The sequence below is a fragment of the Pipistrellus hanaki genome (assembly GCF_964339955.1).
Source record: "Pipistrellus hanaki genome assembly, chromosome: 1".
In the NCBI taxonomy this organism is placed as follows: domain Eukaryota; kingdom Metazoa; phylum Chordata; class Mammalia; order Chiroptera; family Vespertilionidae; genus Pipistrellus; species Pipistrellus hanaki.
Window position 1 is genome coordinate 120,776,394 of NC_140503.1, and position 25,659 is coordinate 120,802,052.

The window sequence follows — 25,659 nt, forward strand, 5'->3', positions numbered from 1 at the left end:
AGTTTTACATATGTCTCCTTTTTCCCCACTTGAAACCCCCCCAGCCATTCCCACCCTGGGCCAGCCCCCACCACCCCAGTATCTGTGTCCATTGGTAAAGCTAACATGCATGCATACAAATCCTTTGGTTGCTCTCTAAGTAATTTTAAAAATTAACTATAGTGGCTTGAAAACAGGAAAGTTAAGAGAAATCATTGCTGAAAATAGCACTTGTAAACCATACCTAAAATAACGTGCTTAGATGGAATGTTTGCTATTCAGGATCAGGTTTCAAGAATATAATATTCTGTATGATTTCATATTATGTTACCAAAAATCAGCTGAGTAATAAAATAACATTCATATCATGGTTACAATTGCATTAAAAATAAACATTTATTTTCATTATATAAGTTCTTAAATATGCTTTTTCTGTAACCACATTAAAATTAAGTAAATATATTGGTATGCACAGAATTGTTATACAACATCTAGAGAAAAACATTTATTTAATTAAGTAAAGATAAGTTAGATTTAAGTTCTACATTATGAAAAGCACTTGAAAATACTAACATACTAGCTCACAAATGAAATACTTTGCAACATCAACATGATCTTCTGATATAGTGATTTATGCAGATACATCAATTACTGAAATAAAAGATCTTTATGGCCTAGAAGATGCATAGGTAGCTTTGCATCTAGGCATGCAATTTGTTTGTTAGGGATGTATTTCCCGAACATCTGATCTTGAGATAAAAAGCTTAATCAGACATGGAAGCAGCAAGTAAATGAATAGAAGTGAGGTGCTCAGTAATATGTTACACAATGAAAGAGAAGTCTGCTGTGCAGGGTCAGATAACAATTTATCTGTTCTACATGTCTATCTTGGTTGTCTATTTGTCTTTAATAACACCTGGAGAGATTTTGTCTTTGGATTTTTTTTTTTTGATAATACAAATAAACTAAAATAATACTATGGGTAAAGACCATATACTGATTCCTTAAGAATTTCTTAACTTTCTTGTTTCTACAAAAATCCTATTTTTTTTTGAACCACAAAAGAATAAATTTATTTTTTAACCATAAAAATGTTATATATGTAGATAAAATAAACAATATCAAGCAAAATCCTTTTACCTTGTACATTTATGCATATATATTTTAATGCAATTACGTTCATAATGTTATTGTAATTAAGCTCTTCCACAGGACTGGGAAAAAAGCATTTAAGAGACCCACACAGGGGAGATTGTGCTGTTGTAAGGTTTATTTGTGATGCAAAATGAAAGAGTTCTCTTCCTGAGTTCCCAATGTCCTATCTCCCTCCATCCCACCATAGAAAAAACCAACAGTGTCTTCTGCAAGGTCCAAACAACGGCATTGTCCAGAGTCTCTCTTCATATTAAACTTTAGAGCCCACACAGTCTGCTGTGGGCCCTCAGTGGCCACTAGACCATAAAGTCACCTGTTACAGGAACCAACAGGGCAAGTGTAGGTCAGGAGAGAGAGAGAGAGAGAGAGAGAGAGAGAGAGAGAGAGAGAGAGAGAGAGAGAGAAAGAGGGAGGGAAGGAGGGAGGGAGGGAGAGAGAGAGAGAGAGAGGAAGGGAGAGAGGGAGGGAGGGAGGGAGAGAGAGAGAGAGAGAGAGAGAGAGAGAGAGAGAGAGAGAGAGAGAGAGAGAGAGTGTGAGCTTCTTTGTTCACCTGGGATTATAATCAGGTGCTTTTCCAAAACAGACAATCAACTTCCAAACCTTTTTCAGACTTCTGATGGGTCTACCCCTCACCCATGATCCCTTTCCCAGGTGAGAATGACAGGCCTCTATGGTCAAGCACCACCCCCTGCATCATTTAGGCTCATGATGTCTGACTTTCTTGGCTTCCTTCCTTTATCTAGCTAGCTGGTAACAAATTCAACCACATTGTTTCTAATCCACTTTTTATTTCATATACAATCGATAAGCAACTCTACCTATACTTTTTAATAGTATTCCATTAAATGGATGCACAATAATTCACTAATTCATCTCCTCACTAGTTAATGTATGAGTTGTTTTTTGGTTATACAGAAATGTAATCAGTCTTTACTGAATAATATACAACTTTGTACACATTATAGATTATATCATGAAAGTAAAAAAAAAACACATATGGAGATGAACTTTTATATTAAGTAATATTTACATTTTAAAATATGTTATTTATAATCTTAAGTTACTCTCCAAAAACGTACCATTTTGCAAACAGCACATATGATGGTGTCTATTTTTTTGTATGCTTGCCAAACACTGAGTATTTATTTTTTTCATATTTTTCAGTTGACAGGTTAGAGTAGCAGCTAACAGTATATTTTTCATTTTTGTAAATAATACTAAGGAGGGTAACCTATTTTTTTTCCTTTGTGTCTGTTCCAGGAGTATTTCTGTATGTGTGTGTGTGTGGGGGGGGGGGGGGAATGTGTAGATGTGTATATGTATATTTTTTATTTGTGCTATTTTGCTTGGTTTTCAGTTTCTAGTGTTTGTGGATGTTTTTTCTTCTTGATTTATAAGATCTTTTAAAGCATTGAGGGAGGTTTTTTCCATTATTGAGTGTTGTAGTGATTTTACCCATTTTTATTAACCTAATCTTACTTTTTATTATATTTTTACATCTCAGAATTCTTAGGTTGTACAGTTACTTCTACCAATTGTATTCTTGATAAGTTTTTATTATTATTTCTCCCAGAGTGATATTTTCCCCAGATTAACTGAGATATAAGTGAAATATAATGTGTAAGTTCAAGGTATATGACACGACAATTTGGCATAAGTATATATTATAAAACTATTTCTCCAAAAAGTTTGTTAACATTTCCATCACCTCACATAGTTCCTGTGTGTGTGTGTGTGTGTGTGTGTGTGTGTGTGTTGAGAACATTTAAGATATACTCTCTTAGCAACTTTCTGGTATACCATATTGTTGACTATAGTCAACAGGCTGTATATCATATAGAAATTATTCATCCGATAACTATTTCCTTCATTTTATGTCCCTTCTGCCCCTGGCAACCATCAGTTTTTCTCCCATCTATCTCTATAGTTTGGTTTTTATAGATTCCAATCATAAGTGAGATCATGTGGTATTTGTCTTTCTATGTTTGACTTATTTCATTTAGAATAATGCCCTCAAAGTTTCCTCTATTACATTGCAACTGGCAGGTGTTTCTAAGTTACAGTTGAAAATATGTATGTATAAAATTTTCTTCATCTATTCATTGATGGAAATGTTGATACTTTATATATCTTTGCTATTTACACTAAGAGAAGATAAATATGAAATTTGACCATACCTCTGCAACGCCCACCAGCCAATCAGAAGTGAGTATGCAAATTAACCCAACAAAGATGGTGGATTGATTTGTATATGCAGATGCAGAGTGGCTGGGCGGACTGGAACACCTGGTTCAATGGAGAGAGCAGGGAGCAGAGGGAGCTACAGAAGAGGCTCTCTGGCCAGAGTGGAGAAAACTGAAGGCTCCAGCTGGAGCAAACACTGAAAGCAGCAGCCAGAGTGAAGGCCTGGATCCTGGGTGCTGTAGGAAAAACCTGTACTGGCAGCCAGTGGAAGGAAGGCCTATTGCATGAATCTTTGTGCACTGGGCCTCTAGTTGTAAATGATACTGCAATGAACATAGATGGAGGCACAGATATCTCTTTAAATACTGATTTCAGCCGGGACCGGTTTGGCTCAATGGATAGAGCGTTGGCTTGGGGACTGAAGGGTCCCGGGTTCGATTCCTGTCAAGGGCATGTACTTAGGTGGCGGCCATATCCCCAGTAGGGGGTGTGCAAGAGGCAGCTGATCGATGACTCTCTCTCATCGATGTTTCTAACTCTCTATCTCCCTCCCTTCCTCTCTGTATAAAATCAATAAAATATATTAAAAAATAAATAAATAAAATGAAAATAATAAATAAATAAATAAATACTGATTTCATTTCCTTCAGAAATGTACCCCAAAATGGGATTGTTGGATCAAATGGTAGGTTTTTTTAAAAACCTTCACACTATTTTTATTATGACTATACCAAGTTACATTTCCCCCCAACAGTGTAAAAGAATTTTCTTTTCTCTACTTTCTCCCCAACTTTTATCACTTACATTTTGATAATAGCCATTCTTAGTGGTGTAAGGTGATATCTCACTGTTTTTTATTTTTATTTTCCTGATAATTAGTGATAGTAAGCACAATTGCATGTATCTGTTGGCCATTTGGATACCTTCTTTGGAAAAAAATTTGATAGGGATTGGATCAAATCTGTAGGTTCTTTTGGGTAGTATGGGTATTTTAACAATACTAATTCTTCCAATGTGAATCCATGTGACTATATTCATCAAACTTGTCTTACCAGCTTGCTGATACATGGGCTTTTCTCTCTCAGACATAATCACTTGACCCTACCATGTTCAATCACCAGTTTTTCTTTTACTATATGAAAACTAAGGGAAACTAAAATAAGTACTTAGGGCTACATTTTGTACAAGTCTTCTTTGATGCTTCTCCAACTCTCATTTCATGCCTTGTTTTGTAAGAATATTCCCAGCCTCTGAGTTACCTTATTTCCTTTAGTTTTGGATTGTTTGAATTTCCTATTCAGGCCACTACAGACTTGGAAGTCATGTATTTGAACCCAGACCTTTGGTCATTACTCTCTAATTCTTTCTCAAATTCATTCTGATTTGGGAACCAAGGGTTGTCCTTAAGGCTGCAGTTTAGAGCAGAGCTCAGTGCCTGTATTAGTGTGTTACGTCTACTGTAAAAAATAAATGAATTAGCCAAAACCGGTTTGGCTCAGTGGAAGAGCGTCGGTCTGCGGACTGAAGGGTCCCAGATTCGATTCTGGTCAAGGGCATGTACATTGGTTACGGGCACATCCCCGGTAGGGGGTGTGCAGGAGGCAGCTGGTCGATGTTTCTCTCTCATTGATATTTCTAGCTCTCTATCTCTCTCTCTTCCTCTCTGTAAAATATCAATAAAATATATTAAAAATAATAATAAATTAATTAAATAATTAATTTTAAAAATCAGAAACTTGGTGGCTTTAAACAACAAAAAATTATTTTCTCCCAGTTCTAGAAGCCAAAAGAATGAAATCTGTATCACAGAGCCAAAACCAAGGTATTGGCGGGGCTCCTCTCTCTCTAGTGGGGAATCTATTTCTTGCCTCATCAAGTCTCTAGTGATTGTTTCATTTGTTGGTCTGTGGTCACATCAATCTACTCTCTGCCTCCATGGTCACATTGCCTCTTCCATCTCTGTCAACTCTCCCTCTGTCTTACTATTATAAAAACAGACAAACAAACAAACAACAACAAAAAATACAAACCCAACACTTTTGATTCTATTGATACTTATCATTCTTCCAGATTATTCAGGTTAATCACTCAATCTCAGATTGTCAATTTAATCACATCTGCATAGGCTTTGCCATATAAGGTAATACTGTGCTTCCCCGAAAATAAGACATCCTCCGAAAATAAGACTTAGTGCATGGAAAGATAAGACATCCCCTGAAAATAAGACCTAGTGCAACTTTAGGAGGAAAAAATAATATAAGACACTGTCTTATTTTCAGGGAAACAGGGTAGGTATTACAAGGTTCTAGGGATTAGAATCTGATATCTAGGAGACCATTATTTAGCCTACTATAGTGCACAAATCCTGAAATCAGATAGCACTAGATTTAACCCAGATCCAGCATTTATTAGCTGTGTGGACCTAGGTGATGGTGTAAACTGCATTTTAGTTTCATCATCTGAAAAAATGGGCACAAGACTATTTATCTAACATGGTTATTGTCAGTCACAAGCAAGACAATGCATGCAAAACAACCATCAAAGTGCATGTCTCATAATACAATCTCTGAATGTGTAGTTCTTACAGTGTGGCTAAGATTACCAGTAGAAGAGAATGTTGGGTTACATTGCAGAGAGCCTGGAATACTATGCCGAGGAGTTTAACATTGGCAATTGGGGGAGGGGAGTGGTGGCAGTTGGAGCAGTTGGGGCACACAGGAATCATTTCAGGTTTTTTATACAAATGAATCGTAAGATAATAGAAGTGAATTAAAATTAAATCTGATACATTAGTGTAGACCAGATTCGGGGGAAAAAGCTGGAAGAAAATTAGCTGAAATAATTGAGGTGTGTTTATTGACATGAACTAGAGAGAAATAGAATCTCTGGAAAACTAAAGTCCTTATCATGTAAATGACCTCCCTGGACCATAAGCTGGAGGTCAACAGAGGCAATTCCATTATTATTATTATTATTATTATTATTATTATTATTATTATTATTATTTTTACCATATCATGAATGATAGCTTCTCTAGTGTACTACAGAAGAATTTTCTGCTCTGCTTGTTACACACTCTCACCATAGTACACTGTGAATTATTATCAGGCATAAAGGGAACAGAACGGATCTCTGAAAGGGAATATAGAAATTCACAAAAATACCGGGTTGCCATTTAGAAAAGATGAAAACAAGTTATCACTTTAGGAAAGGGGTAAAAGTAACTTTTGTTTCTGAGGTTGACATCACATCTTTGAAGGCAGTGAAAGATAGTGTAACAAAATATGAGCAGGATATGTCTAAAAAATGACATTACAGATTCCCAAAAAGGAATGCCATTATATTAAGGCTTAAGGGCACTGAGTATTTATAGCAGAATTAAATCTATGAGAACCTTGTCTAGAAGTTACTAGGGATGGTGGAACAAATATATGGCTGTGATCAAGATTTCAGGAAGAACATTCTATCATTCACACTTTAGAATGTTTATCAAATAAGCTATATCAAGTGCAGGGTGGGGAGGTGAAGATGTAAAGACATTTCTTTTTCTTTTTTTTCTTTTTTTAGTTTAGAGCTATTATTTGATTTAATCATATTCTTTATGACTATCTTCACTTTTTGGATATTTAACATTAATTCCATCAATTGTTTCTTGTATATATTCATCTGTGTTTATTTTCTTTCTCCTGTTAAGGTATTATTCTTATAGAATCCACTGATCAGAATTTTTTTCCTTAATTCCAATGCTAAGAAAAGTGCCTGAAAAATGTTTGTGTTGTATTTTTCAGATGGCTTTATAAAGTGTCTTCCTAGTTAGCTAAATGCATCTTTTATTATAATCTGCATTAAGACTTCTTAATTGTATTCTAATGGGAATATTTCTTTGCCAGTACCTGCTTAGTTTAGTTTCATTTTCTATTTGACATTTTAATCTTCATTATAAGCATTATTAATTTATTGTAATATTTTCTATCAGTAAGGATTTTCATAAAAGTTGGTTTTTAAACTTCTGTTTCAAAAAACTTCACTAACTTGCACTTAATTTTTTTGTGTGTGTGTATTTTGAGATACTAAAATAACTTGAACAAAATTAATGAGGTCTATATGAGGCTCAGTGTAAAGTATAAAGTAAGCTTAATAGAGCAGAAAAGAAGGTTCTATTATCTCCTACATTTGTTGTCTACTCACTGAGTAGGCATAGAAATATGCATAAAGATTGCTATTTTTTTTATGGCATGAAGGATTTTGTTTAAATGTGATGCTTGTATTTTGGAGACATTTATTTACAGAATGATATGATTTTAATGCAGCTATCCAAATGTCTCTGACTCTAAAGACATGAATTATTCCTAAGAGTACATGTGATATTCAAATGAAACCATAAAGTAGGAGCAGAGGTAGATTTATTAATAATGCTGTCTAGCACAGTACTTTCTCCTAAGTACTATTTATAGTGATCTTACAAAGTCTATTTTTAGAACTGTATTTATAATGAAATTCAAAATATAGTTCCTTAATATTATGTTTTTTCCCCTAAAAAGTTTATATTTAGAACTACATTCTATAAGTTCTTCATAACATTATTATCTAAGAAGGGTAGTTTTACCTTAGTTATCAAGGTTGATAGGCAGATCAAACTAAAATTTGTGGTGTTTTTTTTGTTTGTTGTTGTTTGTTTGTTTATATTTTTTTACCAGTTTTAAGGACAAGTAACAAAAGAATGTAAAATTGTAGTCAGGGTTTAGCAATAATGAATATCATAGAATAACTATTATACCTTCATGCATGAATGGATACATATCTCTCAACATAGTGTTTATTTTAAAAGTATTTATAAAAATACATGAAATGTATGTGTTAAAAATCATGCATAGTCTTGCATATAATAGGTACTAACACAGATTATGTGCATACCAATTCAGAATCTAAATGCATCAGCTAAAGATATTAATGTTATTATAATTCAATTATTTATTCTTTAAATAATTTTTCTTTGAAGACTTCAGGTGATTTATTTATTTTTTTAAATTAAATTATTATCTGTGTACATATTTTAACATTAGTAGTAAGCTTTAAGTAGAATAAAGATAAATTATGTCTATTTTTATATATAAAACTTACCTTTAATGCTACTATTTCAAAGAACAATATCGAAACAGTTAAGTGAATGCTGTTAATGAAAATCGGGAAATGTCAAATTTACATTAACTTCTGACATTTAAGTAGGTATGTGTCCCCTTGCATGTCCCCTTTGACTACACAAAACTAACAAGGAGGCCTAGTAAAAGAACGGTGGTTGCTTTTATATAATGAAGCATTCTAGAAATAAAAGCAGTCCTAACTGAGTGTTTATGATGTGATGGGTTTAGTGTAGATGCCTTTCATGAAATCCTGTCGAGTCCTCCCAGTGAAATTTCAGGGGTGGTATAATATCTTCAAGTTAATTACAAGTGAGCAAGCAAAGGCTTAACGATGCTTGCCTATGGGCACTCTACTTAGTGAGCTTGAGAGATGGAAAACTGTAAATCCTGATCTCTCTGTGCTCTAACACTATCCTCCATCTTCTTGTGAATCTCTCTTACTTAAAAGCCAAGCGTTTGGAAGATTTGACATGACTTGATTGCAATGTTATGTCACAGGAGATGGAGAGACAGAAAACTGGTACTCTACAAATAATTTTGAAGAAATGGGAGAAGAGATAGGTGACGTGCCAGTGGTGGCAACCAGGAGAGAAAAAACAAGAAATGTTCAAAGCCCCAAACCATTCTTGCCTTCTTTCTTACTCTCCAAAATTGAGATTTTGTTGATATAAGCCAATCAAGGTGAACTCATATTGCTTTGCTGTGGATTGTTGTAGTTTAGTGTTTCTCAAAATCATCTGGAGAACTTGTGTAACACAGAAATCTTAGGTTCACTGCACAATGTCTGACTAGGTAGGTGTGTGTGTGTGTGTGTGTGTGTGTGTGTGTGTGTGTGTGTGATGGGGGGCTTGCTAGACTTTACGTTTGTAACAAGTTCTCAGGTGATGCTGATGCTGCTAGTCCACACTTAGAGTACGCATTTGTTTAGTCAAGAGCAGGTTCTCAAATTGGCAGCACATTGGAATTACTTGGAGACACTGATAAAAGATACTGAAATTCAGATCTCATGTGAATAACCCAAAAACACAAGTTCTATTTCTTGCCCTGGTTCTCATACAGGGATGCCTCTGAGAGATGATCTTCTAACTTTACTAACTTTTTCACCTTTACCAACTTCTAGGGTATGTGTTCACAAGACTGGACTCTTTTTTTTATAACTTTCCCCCCAAAGGTTCCTTTTCTATTTAGAATCACAGTCCTTTTTAATTTCTAGCTATTTACTATATTACTTTATAGTTTGTAACTTGGCGAATTGAAGTCTGACTTTCTGGTTAAGTGTTTTATGTAAGGAACAAGCAGATTTGGCATGATTTTTCTCAATAGAGATAAATATAGAGTTCTTCATCATTTTGTGGACAAATATTTCAGGAATAATTTAATATTATAATATTTGGAGCATTTATTGATTTTTCCTTTCAAGATTTTAGTATTAATAAGAATTGGCTTTAGCCGAGACCAGTTTGGCTCAATGAATAGAGCGTCGGCTTGGGGACTGAAGGGTCCTGGGTTCGATTCCATTCAAGGGCATTTACCTTGATTGCGGGCATATCCCCCATAGGGGGTGTGCAAGAGGCAGCTGATCAATGACTCTCTCTCATCGATGTTTCTAACTCTCTTTCTCCCTCTCTGTACAAAATCAATAAAATATATTTTTAAAAAACGAATTGGCTTTAAACATATGCTCAATATAAAGATCTGGCTGATATTTGAAAATACCCAGCATTATGATATGATGATAAATTACAATAGGTTTATGAAAGATGCAGTTAGTTATCTTATTGGTTACACAACTATTGATTTATTGATGTATACCAGTATTTGCTAAATAAAATAGCCTTTTTAAAGTGACTCAATAAATGGTTAATTAAATTATACCTTGTTTATTCCTTATGAAAAATATTTGTGAACAATTAGTTTTTAGTCTATATGAGCACAGGATATAATTTTATTGAGATACTAGAGGCCAGGTGCATGAAATTCATGTATGGGGGGTACGCCCCTCAGGCCAGCCTGCACCCCCTCCAATCTGGGCCCCCTTGAGGGATGTCCGACATAAACGGGTGGTCATACATCCCTCTCACAATCCAGGACCTCTGGCTCCTAATAGCTTGCCTGCCTCTGCCTGATTGCCCCTAACCACTTCTCCCTGCCATCCTGATCACCCCATAACCACTCCACTGCCAGCCTGATCGACTGCTAACTGCTCCCCAGCTGGCCCGATTTCCCCTAACGGCCCTCCCCAGCCAGTTTGTTCACCTAACTGTCTTCCTCTGCAGGCCTGGTCACCACCAACTGTCCTCCCCTGCTGGCCAGGTCACCACTAACTGCCCTCCCATTCAGGCCTGGTTACCCTCCGACTGTCCTCCACTGCAGGCCTGGGTCCCCCCCAACTGTCCTCTACTGCAGGCCTGGGTCCCCCCCAACTGTCCTCCATTGCAGGCCTGGTCTCCCCTAACTGCCCTCCTCTGAAGGCCTGGTTCCCCCCCTCCAACAGCCCTTCCTTGCTGGCTTGGTCTCCCCTAACTGCCCTCCTCTGCTGGCCTGTTCATCCACAACTGCTCACAACTGCCCCGCCCCTGCCAGCCATCTGTAGTGGCCATCTTGTGTCCACATGGGGGTGGCCATCTTGTGTCTTAGAGTGATGGTCAATTTGCATATTACTCTTTTATTAGATAGGATTGGTTTAGTTTTGTGTTTTCTTGAGCTCTGAATTATATTATTTTTATTCTTTTAAGTTCATAACCTAATGTCAGTGACTCTGAAACTTATAGAATGCATTTTTGATCCTTGTTTTATCTAAGGCCCTGATTAATGTCTCCACTCTTCTTTTGATGTTATTTTTATCATATATGTGTATGTGTGTATCTTTTACTTTATGATGCTATACTATATCATGTATTTTTTGTAAATAGGATTACATTTTGAGAACAAGTTGAAGTTTAAGTGATCTCTTAATGATCTCATTAGAAATATACTAGTTCTGTGAACTTTATTTTAATTAGACTAATTTATTATTTACTCTAATTGTTTTCATTTTTATGAAGCAATTCATTTTCTTTATTATTTTTCAGCATAAAATAATTAACAAAGTTCTTAGATTTCTGCAATCATAAGATTAAAAGTGGAAGTATATATAGATGGTGTTTACTTTAGGCATCTAAAATATTTAAATATTTTATTTGTAGCATATCACCACAAATAATGTGGTTTCTAGGATAATAAAGTTTAAGATTAGATTATCAGTTTTTAAAACTATTATTATCATTGCTATTTTTTTGTAATTGTCTCTATATATCTAGACACATTTCCATAAGAATGTAGTGACTATATATAGCTTTATAAAATTGCAAACTATATTCATAAGATCATTTATAGCCTCTAAGGAATGTTATTTTTATAGGCATGTTAAAATGCAATTTAAGAGATATTTTTTGCACAAAGACAAATACCATATAATTTCACTAATATATGGGTTATACAAAGTTAATGAACATATAAAGCAGAAACAAACTCATAGATGTAGAGAACTAATTTATGGTTGCCAGAAGGGACAAGTGTTGGGTGAAAATAGGAAAGGGTTTAAGATATACAAAATTCCAGTTAGAAAAACAGTCACGGGAATGTAAATTATAGAATGGGGAATATGGTTCATAATATTGTAATAACTATATATTGTGTCAGATGGGCATTAGACTTATGGGGTTGATCACTTCATAAGCTATATACACGTTTAATGACTATGTTGTACACCTGAAACTAATATAATATGGTATGTCAACAGTAATTGAAAAAAAATTATGAACACATTTAGTTGTTTTCTGATCAGCAGACCCTATATTAAATTAAATTTTTAAATGCAAAAAGATATTTTAAAAATATATGTTATATAAAATTTAAACAAGTAACAGAATAGGATACAAGAATTTTAAAATTTAGAAATACAGGTAAAACAGATTTTAAAAATTAGGTATCATTTAAAACAGAATATAAGAACTACAATAAAAGCACAACATTATCTGGGCACAAAGATGGGAGGTTTGATAGTGCACAAAATATAAATAAACAAACAAAATACAGTATGATAAAAGTAATTTTGATCTGGTTTTAAATAGCTACACCGAAATTCACCAATGATAAAATGTGGTTACACTCATGACGGAGGAATGATAAACCTTAGTTTTATAATATAAAATCCTAATAACTCAGCACAAGTAGTTGGCAGGGTAATACTTGATTCCCAGGTTCAGTGCCTTGGTGACTGGTAGTACCTCAAACAGAAATGAAGATCACTTGGGAAGGAGATATTTTATAAGACAACAGATAAGAAATACAAAAAAGAAAAATTATATTTGAGGGAAATATTCTAGTATATTGAGTAATGATATTCAAAAGAATGTTTCCTGATACCACTGGAAATCATTGATGCCAAAGAGGTAATGCCACTTCTATTCTGATGGTGAGAGTGGCACAAGTCATGGGGCTGAGCTGACCAGACTAGTGGAGAAACCTGGATCCCAGCTCCTCACTCCTATGTGGCTTTGGGCACACTTGTCCTGCTTTGGGCTTTATTCAGATCTCTTAAACTAGCAGCATCTGGCCTCTGTGTACCCCTACCACTTGGTAAGTAGCCCCGGCCCAGCACTAGTGGCAGCTCACCTTGGTTTACATTGTTGTTTTGATTTGCATCTCTCGGATAATTAGTGAGAGGAGGGAGAATTGGGGGAGATAATAGATCAACTGAAGGACTTGTATACATGCATATAAGTACAACCAATGGACATAAAACTCTAGGGAGGGAGGGTATGTATAGGAAGGAGGGGGGCAAAAAAAATCAATAAAATATATTAAAAAAATAAATAAATAAAATCTCAAGGCAGCCGGGACTGGTTTGGCTCAGTGGATAGAGCGTCTGCCTGCAGACTGAAAGGTCCTGGGTTCGATTCCAGGCAAGGGCATGTACCTTGGTTGCGGGCACATACCCAGTAGGGGGTGTGCAAGAGGCAGCTGATCAATGATTCTCTCTCATCGATGTTTCTAACTCTCTATCTCTCTCTTCCTCTCTGTGAAAAATCAATTAAAAAAAAAATTAAAATCTCAAGGCAGCATAGCCTGTGATATCTGGGAAGGTATTTCCAGCTGTGAATATTCACATACAGGAAGCATTTAAATTTAGACCCTGATAATATTGAAGGAACAAGAAATGAATAGAAAATCTTTACTCATTTGCATATTTATAACTGACAAGCTTATTTTCCATTTACATTGACTGGTTCCTTGTATATATGCTTTCCCTAGTATAGTAGCAGTCTTACACTGATTTTAGATTACAGAATAAGCAAAACTGCTTTTCATAGGAAGGTATTTCAGGGAAGTTGTTTCTCTATGACAGACGTTACACTTTGAGACAGTAAAAGACTTCTGCTCACTCCCATTGCTTCTTTCAGTTTCTGTATTCCTACAACTAAATTTACTAGCAAATAAATAGGGAAAGGGGCTGGGATATATCTGTGCTTCTCAAGCTTTTTTATATTAGGGAACCTATGGAAAGTGATAATACCAGTAAGATACAGCAGGGAAATTAGAGGGGATTTAAGGGTGTGTTTCTATATATGATGTTTTAAGATAAATTCTTAATAAACAAGTCTATTCACTATAAACTTGACTAGCTAATATTGTTAAAATAATTCTCTTTTATTTTTGTCTAACACTGAAATCAATAAAATAATAACAATATCATCTGTGCCACAGGTTAAAATTTATTAAGCATTTTTATATCTTTCACCTTGTTTCTATTTATAATGTGTATCTGTCTGTCTATCTGTAGATCCTTTCCTTATGAACCCTGCTTCATTCTCTAGAATGAATCCAGGCAAATTTGTTATATTGATGAACCTACAATGATATATCAAGCCACCTGAAATCCATATTTCACATCATAGTCACTCTTGTTGTGATGCATTAAGTGGGTTTGGACAAATGTATGATGGCCATCTATTCATCATTTTGGTAATATACTGAGAATTTTCATTGCCATAAAAATCCTTTATATGCTTTACCTATTTATCCCTCCCCTACTCACAACTGCAGACAACCACAGATCTTTTGGCTCTCATCATAGGTTTTGCCTTTTCCAGAATGTCATATTGGAATCATCAATATGTAGCCTTTTTAAATTGGCTTGACATAGTAATATGCATTTAAGGTTCTCATACATTTTTTCATGGCTTGCTAGCTTATTTATTTTTAGCAATGAATAATATCTCATTGTTGAATGCACCAAAGTTTATTTAGACATTCACCGACTGAAAAACATCTTGGTTTCTTCCAAGTTTTGGCAATTATGAATAAAATTGTTATAAACATCCATGTGCAGGCTTTTGTGTGGACATAAGTTTTCAACTCTTTTAGGTAAATACCAAGGAGTATAATTTCTGGATGATATGGTAAAAGTATGTTTAGCTTTATAAGGAACCACTAAACACTCTGCCAAAATGGCTGTACCATTTTGCATTCCCACCAGCAATGAATGAGACTTACTATTCATCCTCATTTTCTCCAGAATTTGGTGGTGTTAACGTTCTAGATTTTGACTATTCTTGTAGATGTGTACTGGTATTTCATTGTTGCCCTAATTTGCATTTCCCTGATAACATATGCTTATTTGCCAGTTTTACATATTCTTTGGTGAGGTGTCCAGGTCTTTGGCCCATTTCCTAATTAAGTTGAGTTATTTGATTTTTTTTTTTTTTTTTTTTTTTTTACTGTTAAGCTTTAAGAATCACTTGTTTATTCCGGTTAACGGTCCTCATTAAATGTGAATGCTTTATGTAAGCTCGAGACAAATGTGTAATCTGTTGTTGTTGAATGAGGTAGTCTATAGGTGTCAATTATATGTGGTTAATTAGTGATGTTGCTTTGTTTAACTATGTCCTTACTGATCTTTTGTCTGCTGTAAGTGTCCATTTCTGATATAGGGTTGTTGAAGTTTCTAAGGTAGTGAATTCATCTATTTCTTTAGTAGTTTTTGCCTCATATAGTTTGATGCTTTGTTGTTAGGTTCATGTACATTAAAGAGTGTTATGTCTTCTTGGATTGTTGATCTCTATAATGTTTTATCATACCTTTTATCTCTCATAACTTTATCTAATATGTTTTGAAAGCTGGGTCAGAAAATTTCTATTAGAAGTTATCACTTATCTAGTGATTCTCAAAATCAAGTTTGTTTCATTCACTCATTTGATAAATATTTTTTGACTGCTTACCATGTGGCAGTTTTGTGTGTGTGTAGTGTGTGTGTGTGTGTGTGTGTGTCAAAAGTGTTAGGAATGTGTGATATAAATAAACAACAAAAACAAGAACAGTATAATAGACAATTGTTATACAACTCCCAACTCTAGAGGAGCTGTTTACATTAAAAACAAAAAGTGTGTGTGTGAGTGTGTGTGTGTGTGTGTGTGTGTGTGTGTAAATGTTATGTATTGGGTTTCTTAAATACATTTGATTAATTCCAAACCAAACGCTACCCAACTAGCTTTTTCTTTTCTTTTTTTACTAGAACATCTGACTTATTTTTTATTCAATATATAAAAGAAAATGAGTTGCTTTAAAAGCAGGTGCCACAAATTTGTTTTAATCTTATAGTTATTTATTTTCCCCAGAGTATTTATTTTGAGAAGAAAAACAAAAGTGGAATATCTATTTGTCTATGTATTTCTTTTGGATTGACATTTTGATTTAGTAACTTGGGATTGTAAATGCCATTTTAACTGTTAATGTAAGTGGTTTAAGGCAGAGTCTCAAAATTTAGCATGTACATAATAGGCTGGAGAATTTGTTAAACAGATTGCTGATCCCTTCCCCAGAGTTTTGTTTAGTATATCTGAGATAGGGCTCAGGAATTTGCATTTTAAACAAGTTCCCAGGTGATGCTGCTGGTTTAGACACTTCTCTTATAGGAGAATAACTTTAGAATATAAAGCATGGGAAGATAGATGGATCAACGTCCTGGCTTCAGGGAATTACCACTGGCAAATTATTAATGTTAGTTATCCCATCCAAGAAGTAGTAATGATATTAATCCCACTTTTGAGGTTTGTTATGAGTGTCCAATGACAAACTATTATTTAATATTCCCTAATTTAAAGGCTTATTAATTTAAAGATTCATCTAAAAACTTACAATATTTTACTTTATACATCTCAAAAGCTAGTGTCCCTTTGGCTGAAAATCTGTTTTATAAAAAAATATATTTACATTAGTGAGCATTTTAAAATCCTGTTTTAGAATTAGAAGATAAATAAATACAACTGTGTAATTTCTTAAACTTTTAAAATTTTCAGTTACTTTTTAATGTTTTTCTACTTGCCTCACAAATAATTGTTCTCCAGTGAATGTCATATAATATTGAAACAGGAACTGTGGGTACTTTTAATTAAAATAGTTGCCTTGGTACCTTTGTTATTGAATTTTGAGCTGGTAAAAACCCTAGGTGGTTATATAAAATTTCAACAAATGTTAATTACTTCATTTTTATTTCATGAGACTAAGAAAGAGAAATCCAAACACACTCTGCTAAAATTGTAAGTCCTTTTTAAAAATTGAGATACCTTGCATTTGCAAAAGGGACACTTTGTATTTCTGCTACTCATGAACCTATTAAAGTTAATGATAAATCTTAGTAGCTAATATCAATCAATTATGTTAAAACAGCCTACAATATTATAATGAATCAAAAGATATCTCCCAAACTAATGAATAAGCCTGGAGAATATGTCCCTCATCTGGTATATTTACAAGATCAAAGGCCAATTGACTTAACTCAAAAATATTTTACTTTGTCCATGCAAGAGGATTTTTTAAAACTTTACTTTAGTACCCAGGAGATTCTTAAATAAAGAGGGGAGAGAAAGAATATTTTAATTGCTTACTCTGTGTAATGGTAAGACTTTAGAAACTGATCACCTAGGAGGCCTAGAAGACTTTCTTTAAAATAGCATGGACTATAAATCAGATCTCTTTTTATAATGACTTTTTATTTTTTATTTTTATTTTTAAAATATATTTTATTTATTTTTTTACAGAGAGGAAGGGAAAGGGATAGAAAGCTAGAAACATTGATGAGAGAGAAACATAGACCAGCTGCCTCCTGCACATCCCCATTGGGGATGTGCCCACAAACCAAAGTACATGCCCTTGACCAGAATCAAACCCAGGACCCTTCAGTCTGCAGGCTGACGCTCTATCCACTGAGCCAAACCAGTTTAGGCTATAATGACTTTATAAATAACTTGTATATTATCACCATGGATCTATACATTTGTAACACCTGGATGTGTAACACTTCTTTCAACTTTTACTACTATGTGGTTTATGATATGTTTTATTAGAAAATGTATGTTTCTATAAAACATTACTTCATGCTTTATATGAGAAAAGATAATTTGAAAGCTGGTAGAGAGATGCTGATATTTTATGGGTGACAGCACAGTGTGTGTGATCATTTTTGCTGTTCTCATTTTAGGAGGGGAGTTGATTTCCTTTATAGGTACATGGTTGAATAATCTCATCTCGAACACAGGCAAGCGTTCATTACAAGTTGTGTAATTCTTCATTTTTCCAATAGGAATTGTACGTACATCATGTGCCCTAAGTTAATGCATACATGATATACTGCTACACTGGTAACCGTGTTCACAGTGCGCTATGAACACACACATGCAGTTTGTTGTTTGAAATCTTCAAATTGATCTCCTGTCATGTCTCCCTTCTTTTCCTTGCCAGCAAGGGAGTATTGCAGGGGTTTATAATTTATATAATTATAACAAAATTATTTTGTATTTATTCTTGTGAGTGACTGAATATTTTTTAATTCTCATGGATTGGGGAAATTACTATTATTTTCATTGTATACTTTTTGGGAAACAAACACAGGGACCTCCAGTTGAACCTTAGTTAGATGCTTTTTATCATTGCAAAATTGTGACTTTTAATCATTTGATTCCTCCACGGTCTCCAGATCTATTAGCTTTGCTCTATATTTTCTAAATTTGTTGCTGTTATTGTTTTGTATTGTTTTGCTTCATTTATAACCAGCATAGGACACATTACCAACTTGTCTACTGAATTTCATCTGAATCCGCAGTTTTGCCACTCCCTTCATCTTTTATCTCCATGTGTGCTCTACTAACTTTAAACTCACTTGTCTATTTACTTATCAAGTATTTTTCAGGGTCTACTTTGAACCATGCACTATATAGGAAACAAAATATATATGGCCCCAAACACAGATATAAACATTTTAACAGTTCGGAATATTTCCTCCAGTTCTTGCTTGTATATATGTAGTTACATAATATGTTCTAGTAGTATAACAACACATATACATATAACTGTTGAACATGTAGGCTAGTGCATACTATAAGGTAGGCCATCAGTAAATATTGCATTTATGAAATGTGGTATATATGCTTTCTCCCATTCACTGGCTTTTTGATCATCATATTGGTATTTTTTTATAAATAGGAATCCTTAATTTGAATTCAGCTGTTTTTCAGTGTTACCCCTTATGGTTATTTTTATATATTGTTTAAAGAAACTTTCTAATTTCTACATTATAAAGATATTATATTATTATATTATTATTCTATAATAATAAAAGCATAATATGCTAATTAGACCAGACAGCTGAATGGCCTTCTGGATGTCCTTCTGGATGTCCTTTCAAATTACTTTCCAGATGAAGCTGGGGCAAGCCTCCAGGACTGTAAGGGCAGAGCAGAGCCGCTTGCACAAATTTTGTGCATTGGGCTTCTAGTCTTAGATAAGCTTCATTGGTTTACCTTCCACATTCCTGGTACAATCTACCTAGAAGTTATTATTTTTAAATGCAGTGAAATATATATCAACTTTTCTTATTTTCACAGATGGCTATCTAATTAATTTAGTACACACTAAAAATATTGTTCTTTCTTTCTTCACTGCTCTGATGATCTAAATTTTTCATAAATCATGTGTACAATATATGTGGATTTTTTCAGAACTATTCCATCCATTTCTCTGGCCCACTTGTCTGTCTTTATTCCAATAACATGCTGTCTTGATTAGTCTACCTTCATAATGGATCTTGACATCTGATAGAGTAATATTGGCTTTCCTTAGTATTCTTTCTTAGAAATTAAAAATATTTTAAATTACAGTTGACATTAAACATTATATTAATTTCAGTTATACAATATAAGTCTAGTACCTACTTGATACCATAATAGTTATTCTATTTGAAGCTTGTCCATTTCTGGGGGAAAAAATGTCTATTAAAATTGTGTTGAATCTCAGTGAATCTATAAGTCAATGAATTATTTACATGTTTTATTTATTCTTAGTATTCCTGGAGATCTGGATACTAAGACACAAGGAACAAAGTTGGAAGTGCTTACTCATTGAGACACAATTCAGAAAAATTAATGTAAAAAATCCTATCTCTTAAAAATGATCTTAATTTATATCCTCTGTGGTTTCAAGGATGCTAAACTCTTAACCTCAAATCACAGCTACCATTTATTAATTATATAAGATATACCAGGTACTGTGTCAGATATTCCACTTACTTTATTTCTAATTTCTATTAAAACCATACATGGAACTATCCCATTTTAAAATGAAGAAAGTATGTTCTGAGAGATTAAATAACCTAACCAATGTTTTCCCACATAGTAAATGATGAGGCCAGATGCTAAATCCTGTGTGCCTTTTGCTCACAGTCATATTCCCAGTGCCTTAGACAGGCAAGACTGGAAAGTTGAAGTCAATAAATACATGATGATTGAATGAATACTTCTGTCTTTATCTATTTACTATAAATAACTCACATTTCATTGATCAAATCATAAAACTTTCTAAATGCAAGGGGTTTCAATAACTATCAAGTTTAAACTTTATACTATCTAGCATATTTAGATGAGAAAGTGGTAAGAAATCTAATTAATCCAAGAGAGAATGCCAGAATGCTCAAATTGTAAAGAATGTATCATAGAAATGTACACTTGAAACCTATATAATTTTATTAACTAATGTCACTCTAATAAATTTAAACTTTTAAGAAAGTTGTGTATTGCCAATGATGTTTTAAAATTTTCTTTTCTTTCCTTTTTTTCTGAATTGACAATTAAAGAAGGGCATAAACACTATCCTGTATGGCAAGATTGCATTTCTATTTGTTTCCACCATTATTTCCTTCTTTAATTTGGATCTAGGAAAGTTAAGACACTCTAAAATTATCTACCAACTTAGTAAAACTGACCCACTTTAACAGAGAATAAATTTGAACCTGACAGCCTTTTAGATCTATGAGTAGAACCCTAAGCCAGTTTCCATTTTATTTTTTAATGCTTTATTTATAAATTTATTTATTTATTTAATGCCTCTTCTTAAGGCATTCACTGTTTCAGGGTCTCATTTTAATCTTCATGAAAAGAAGCTCTATAAAGCTATTCAGAGTATTGGCAGTATCATTGTAAAAAAAAAAAATCAACCAAGTAATTACAGATTAGACCTAGGATTTCAGCCTTTACCATAATTTGCACACATTGTACTAATTGATACATGTATTCAAAATCAAAATAGAAGAGTTATTTTTGTGGAAGGTTATGAGTCATCATTACACTATAAAACATCGTATATTACAGGAAAAACTGTAGAATGTTAAAATATGATAAATGACAAACTATATTTTGTGATTTTCTATTTTCTTTTTATCCTATAAACACATCATACTTCCCTAGAAATACCACAGATGGCTGGTACCTGTATGCTGATAGCTCAAATGGAAAATTTGGTGACACGGCTGACATCCTCACTCCTGTCATTTCACGCACAGGACCAAAATGTACCCTGGTGTTCTGGACTTACATGAATGGTGCCACCGTTGGCTCTCTCCAGGTATTGCTTAGATTATATCATTTTTAAAATTTGTTATATAAAAATTCATAAGGTATAATTTATTGGTATTAAAATGTAGTTTATTAATAAGTGAAAATGGACAATTATTAACACTTCAACATGGTATGATTGGAAAAATATTTTAGCAGAATTGAATCTGCATGGCTAGTACGATATATATATATATATATATATTTTACTATTGAATTTATGATTATGGTCTGTATCCTGAGTTTACAGTTTCAGTGTAATACAGTTTTTACTTGAAATATTTCATTTAAATTTCAGTAACAATGTTCTGAAAATAGCGCAAATGACTATACACTCTTTAGTAAAAAATTGAATGTACATCCTTCATGTTGTTATTTATAGTAGTGGTGTTCATTCTCCAGGAGTCTTTTTCATATTGTTTCTTTGTAAAAACAGGTTACATTTTCAAACTCACAAAAGGTTACCAGAATCTCACAGACAATATACCCTGGCTCAAAGATCTTATTTTTTGTCCATTATCCCAGGAGCATCTTTATTGGGAAAAAAAAATCAGTTTAATACAGAATCAGATATCACACTTAGTTGTTATTTCTTCTTTGTGTCTTTCAAACTGGAATGATCACTCAATTTTCCTGAGATTTTTATGAAACTGATATTCTAAAAACTGTAATTCAGTTATTTTGTAACGTTCTTCAAAATTTGGATTTGCTGAATGTTAAGCTTTCCCCCTCCCTTCAGCGTCACTAATAATGCATCCCATTAGTTAGTACATGATGTCCATCAGTCTCAGTACTTCTGTTTCCTTTGTTTTCAATAAATATTTTGTGAAGAACTATTTTGAAGAGTCCGTAAAATCCTGACCTGGATTCAATTTTGCCCACTAGTTTTTGCATCCTTTAGTATTTTTAATGGATTTAATTTTACTATGATGATTACCTAATTGTGATTTTCCAACTCCATTATTTTGTCTATATCTATAAGTTGGTATTATTTTGGAAGACCAACAACAACAAAAATCCCAAAATATTTTTTCTCCATTTTTAAATTCATTTATTCAGTGTGATTCATGGATTCCTATTGTGTTCAATTTCTTATCTGTTGCTTATTTGTTGGTTTTTAAATTGTCACAGATTTGGTCATAGGAGTCCCTTTTTAAGCTGACTGGTATGTTTCCTTGACAAGCTCCTCCACCCTTGAGAATTTCATTTCATTATGAACAAAAGGAAGTTCTAGATTCATCTTACTTTTACACAGTTCCATCCCTGGAGTTAACTAACTCCCCATGGGGCCCGGGTTTTTTTCAGACAACTGAATTCTACAGACTAACTAGAGAGAGGTTCTGGAACCTGAATGCACATCTGTAGAGCCTGTCTTACCATATTGGAAATGCCTTATGTAATATACAGCTTGTCTGTAATATGTATAGAGACAGCGTTTACATAGAAGCCAACTCAGTGTTTTGAAGCATCTATATTTTTACTCAGCCTCGGAGCTTATATAAAGTTTCCCAGAAAAAAATGAATTCCAACATTTCAGGACTGTTTACCATGAGCAGTTTTAGATCAGAGATATATCTGTAAAGGCAGCCATAGATAAGGACTCTCCCTGTGCTGAATGCCATTAATTTATTTACAAAGAAGTCTGTGTTTAGTACATTTGCAAGGAGATTGCACTTGGGTTATCTGCTTTCTTTTTCTCAACAAAGAGAAATATAATGCAGACCAGCTGTTTAACTACTTCTTTCCCAGTAGCTTGATTGTAATTTTAATATTAGGTGTTTTCCCCTTCCCCAATGTTATTGCTGTCTTATTCTAGGATTTTCCTGGCCATATTAAACACTTATTTTTCCAAATAAAATTTAGATAAGCATATTATTTCAAAACTGCTGTTTTTATTGGAAACACTTTTAAGTTTATAGATGAATTTTAGAAGAATTTCCTTCTTTATTACAGATGATACTTCTTATCAAAAGCAATTTAAAAGTAAACTTGTTTGTATACCAGTATATGTATGTGTTGAATGTTTAATAATCTGAAAGTATTCTAATAGCCTTATTGATTGAGGTTGCAATTTATCATTTGCTTTACATTGATTTTTAAAAAAATATCTTTAGGCAAAACAATATGATTTATTATAAGTTTTTCACTAGAAAAATGAGAATAATTTTCCTACTATATTTCATAGTTGTGATGATCTAAAATATGCTTTCATTTTGTAGATAAGATTTTATATTAGTAGATGCATAACTATGATTTTATATTAGTAGATGCAAACAGCTGATCCTTATTTTTGTGCATGGCTGAATAACATTAAATGTTGCATTACTTTGTTAATGAATACATTTTCCTTAGTGATTTATATCCTATCTAATAAAGAGGAAATATGCTAATTTATCATGCCCTCACAAAGGTGGTGATGCCCACAGCCACAGGATGGTGACTCCCAGTTCCCTCAGGCCCACTGGGACTGTAGACATGCAGCATGGCTGGGCCCACCCCTATACAGGTCCGGCCCATCCACACATGTGCCTCCAGAGTCCCCCAGTGCCCTTAGTCCCCCAGTTGCCCAGGGCCAGCCGGAGGCGCAGGCAAGCCTCAGATGGTGGTTTCCCAGTCACTTAGGGCTGCCTGAAGCTCAGGTAACCAGGGCCAGCTGAGGCTTGTGCTACTGGCAGTGGTAGCAGCAGAGGTGTTGCCTTCCCCTAATCACTGGGTCACCCCCTGCCCCTGAGGGCTCCTGTACGGTGAGAGGGGCAGGTTGAGGGACGCTCCCCTCCAGTGCATGAATTTTTCATTCACTGGGCCTCTAGTATAGAATAATATTCATACAAAATCTATTTCTAATACATTCTTTCTAGTGTCCACAAAATGATTTTTTATTTTTTTTAAGAAATTATGTTTTTTTTTTTATTTCAATAACATGATGAATTTTATAGACTGAGAATTTAGAATTATTTTTGCTAGGCACATATTATTTAGTACGTTAAGACTCTAAAAGCTCTACAGCTATTTGAATTTATTTTTTTTAAAGATAATGAAACTACTAAAAATTACCTTCACTTTAAAGTCAAAATCATCACAAACCCTTCTCAATAATTTCTTGGTTTGTATACCTTCTGTTTTTAAAAGTATTATTACGAAACTAGAGGCCCAGTGCACAAAATTCATGCAAGGGACTCGACCCTCGCAGCCCTGGCTTCATAAGGAAGTTCATCCGGATGGTTGTTTTGCTATTCAGTCTAATTAGCATATTAGCTCTTTATTATACAAGATGATTAAAAAACCTACCTGAGCCTGTTCTTTTAGAATGTGGACTTGTTCTGCATTTCCCAAGTTTGTTTCCTTTTATTTATTCTTTATTGATTAAAAAATTACATATGTCTCCTTTCTCCCCATTGACCTCTCTCCAACCACTCACACCCCCCCCCAGCACACACCCTCCCCCCCTCCCCCCTAGTGTCTCTGTTCATTGGTTATGCTTATATGCATTCATACAAGTCCTTTGGTTGATCTCTTAACTTTCAGTTGCTCTCTTGATTACTCATTTTGTATCGATTTTCAAAGAGGAGCCTAATAATTTATCTACTGAGACTTATCTGAATTTTCCCTTAGAATGAGGATATAGTACTGATGAGAATGTATAGTTTCAAGGCTGTGGTATAGAGAAATCTTACTAGCACAGCATGAGTAGGTGCATGCTCATATCACTCACATGTGTTGTTAAAAGTAATTGAGCGCCCACTGTAATACTGTCACTGTCCCAACTGAACCCAAGAAAATGAAGATCATTTTCAAAAGAGTATTTAGTAAGTTTGTGCTTTTTCAACAACATGGATGTTATTTAATATGTAAAATTCCAGTTGTTGCTGCTGTCAGGTGTTTTTTAAAAGCTGGGATAGGTCCTGGCTGGGTAGCTCAGTTGACTAGAGTGCCATCCATATACCCCTAGCTTGTAGGTTCAATTCCTTTTCAGGGCACACCAATGAATGTATAAGTTTGTGGAACAATGACTATCACTCTCCTCTTCTTCTTCTTCTTCTTCTTCTTCTTCTTCTTCTTCTTCTTCTTCTTCTTCTTCTTCTTCTCTCTCTCTCTCTCTCTCTCTCTCTCTCTCTCTCTCTCTCTCTCTCTCTCTCTCTTTCCTCCCTCCCTCTTTCTTTTTCTCCCTTCCTCTCTCTTTCAATAGTTAATCAATAAATTGATTTAAAAAACAGACAACTAACATAGAGTTCTTAGTTAAATGATGTCCAGATTTCTTTGGACTTGAATGACAGGTA

General features: G+C 34.1%; 1 protein-coding gene across 1 annotated transcript in view; it reads left to right on the forward strand.

Moving 5' to 3' along the window:
* The window catches only part of MALRD1 (MAM and LDL receptor class A domain containing 1), a gene marked incomplete at its 5' end in the record, with an annotated part of 553,418 nt that overhangs the window by 185,376 nt on the left and 342,383 nt on the right, over nt 1-25,659 (forward strand). Inside the window, one exon of the mRNA XM_084867858.1 lies at nt 21,236-21,392. Within this exon, the coding sequence (XP_084723984.1) occupies nt 21,236-21,392 (157 nt within the window). The remainder of the gene's footprint in view (nt 1-21,235; nt 21,393-25,659) is intronic.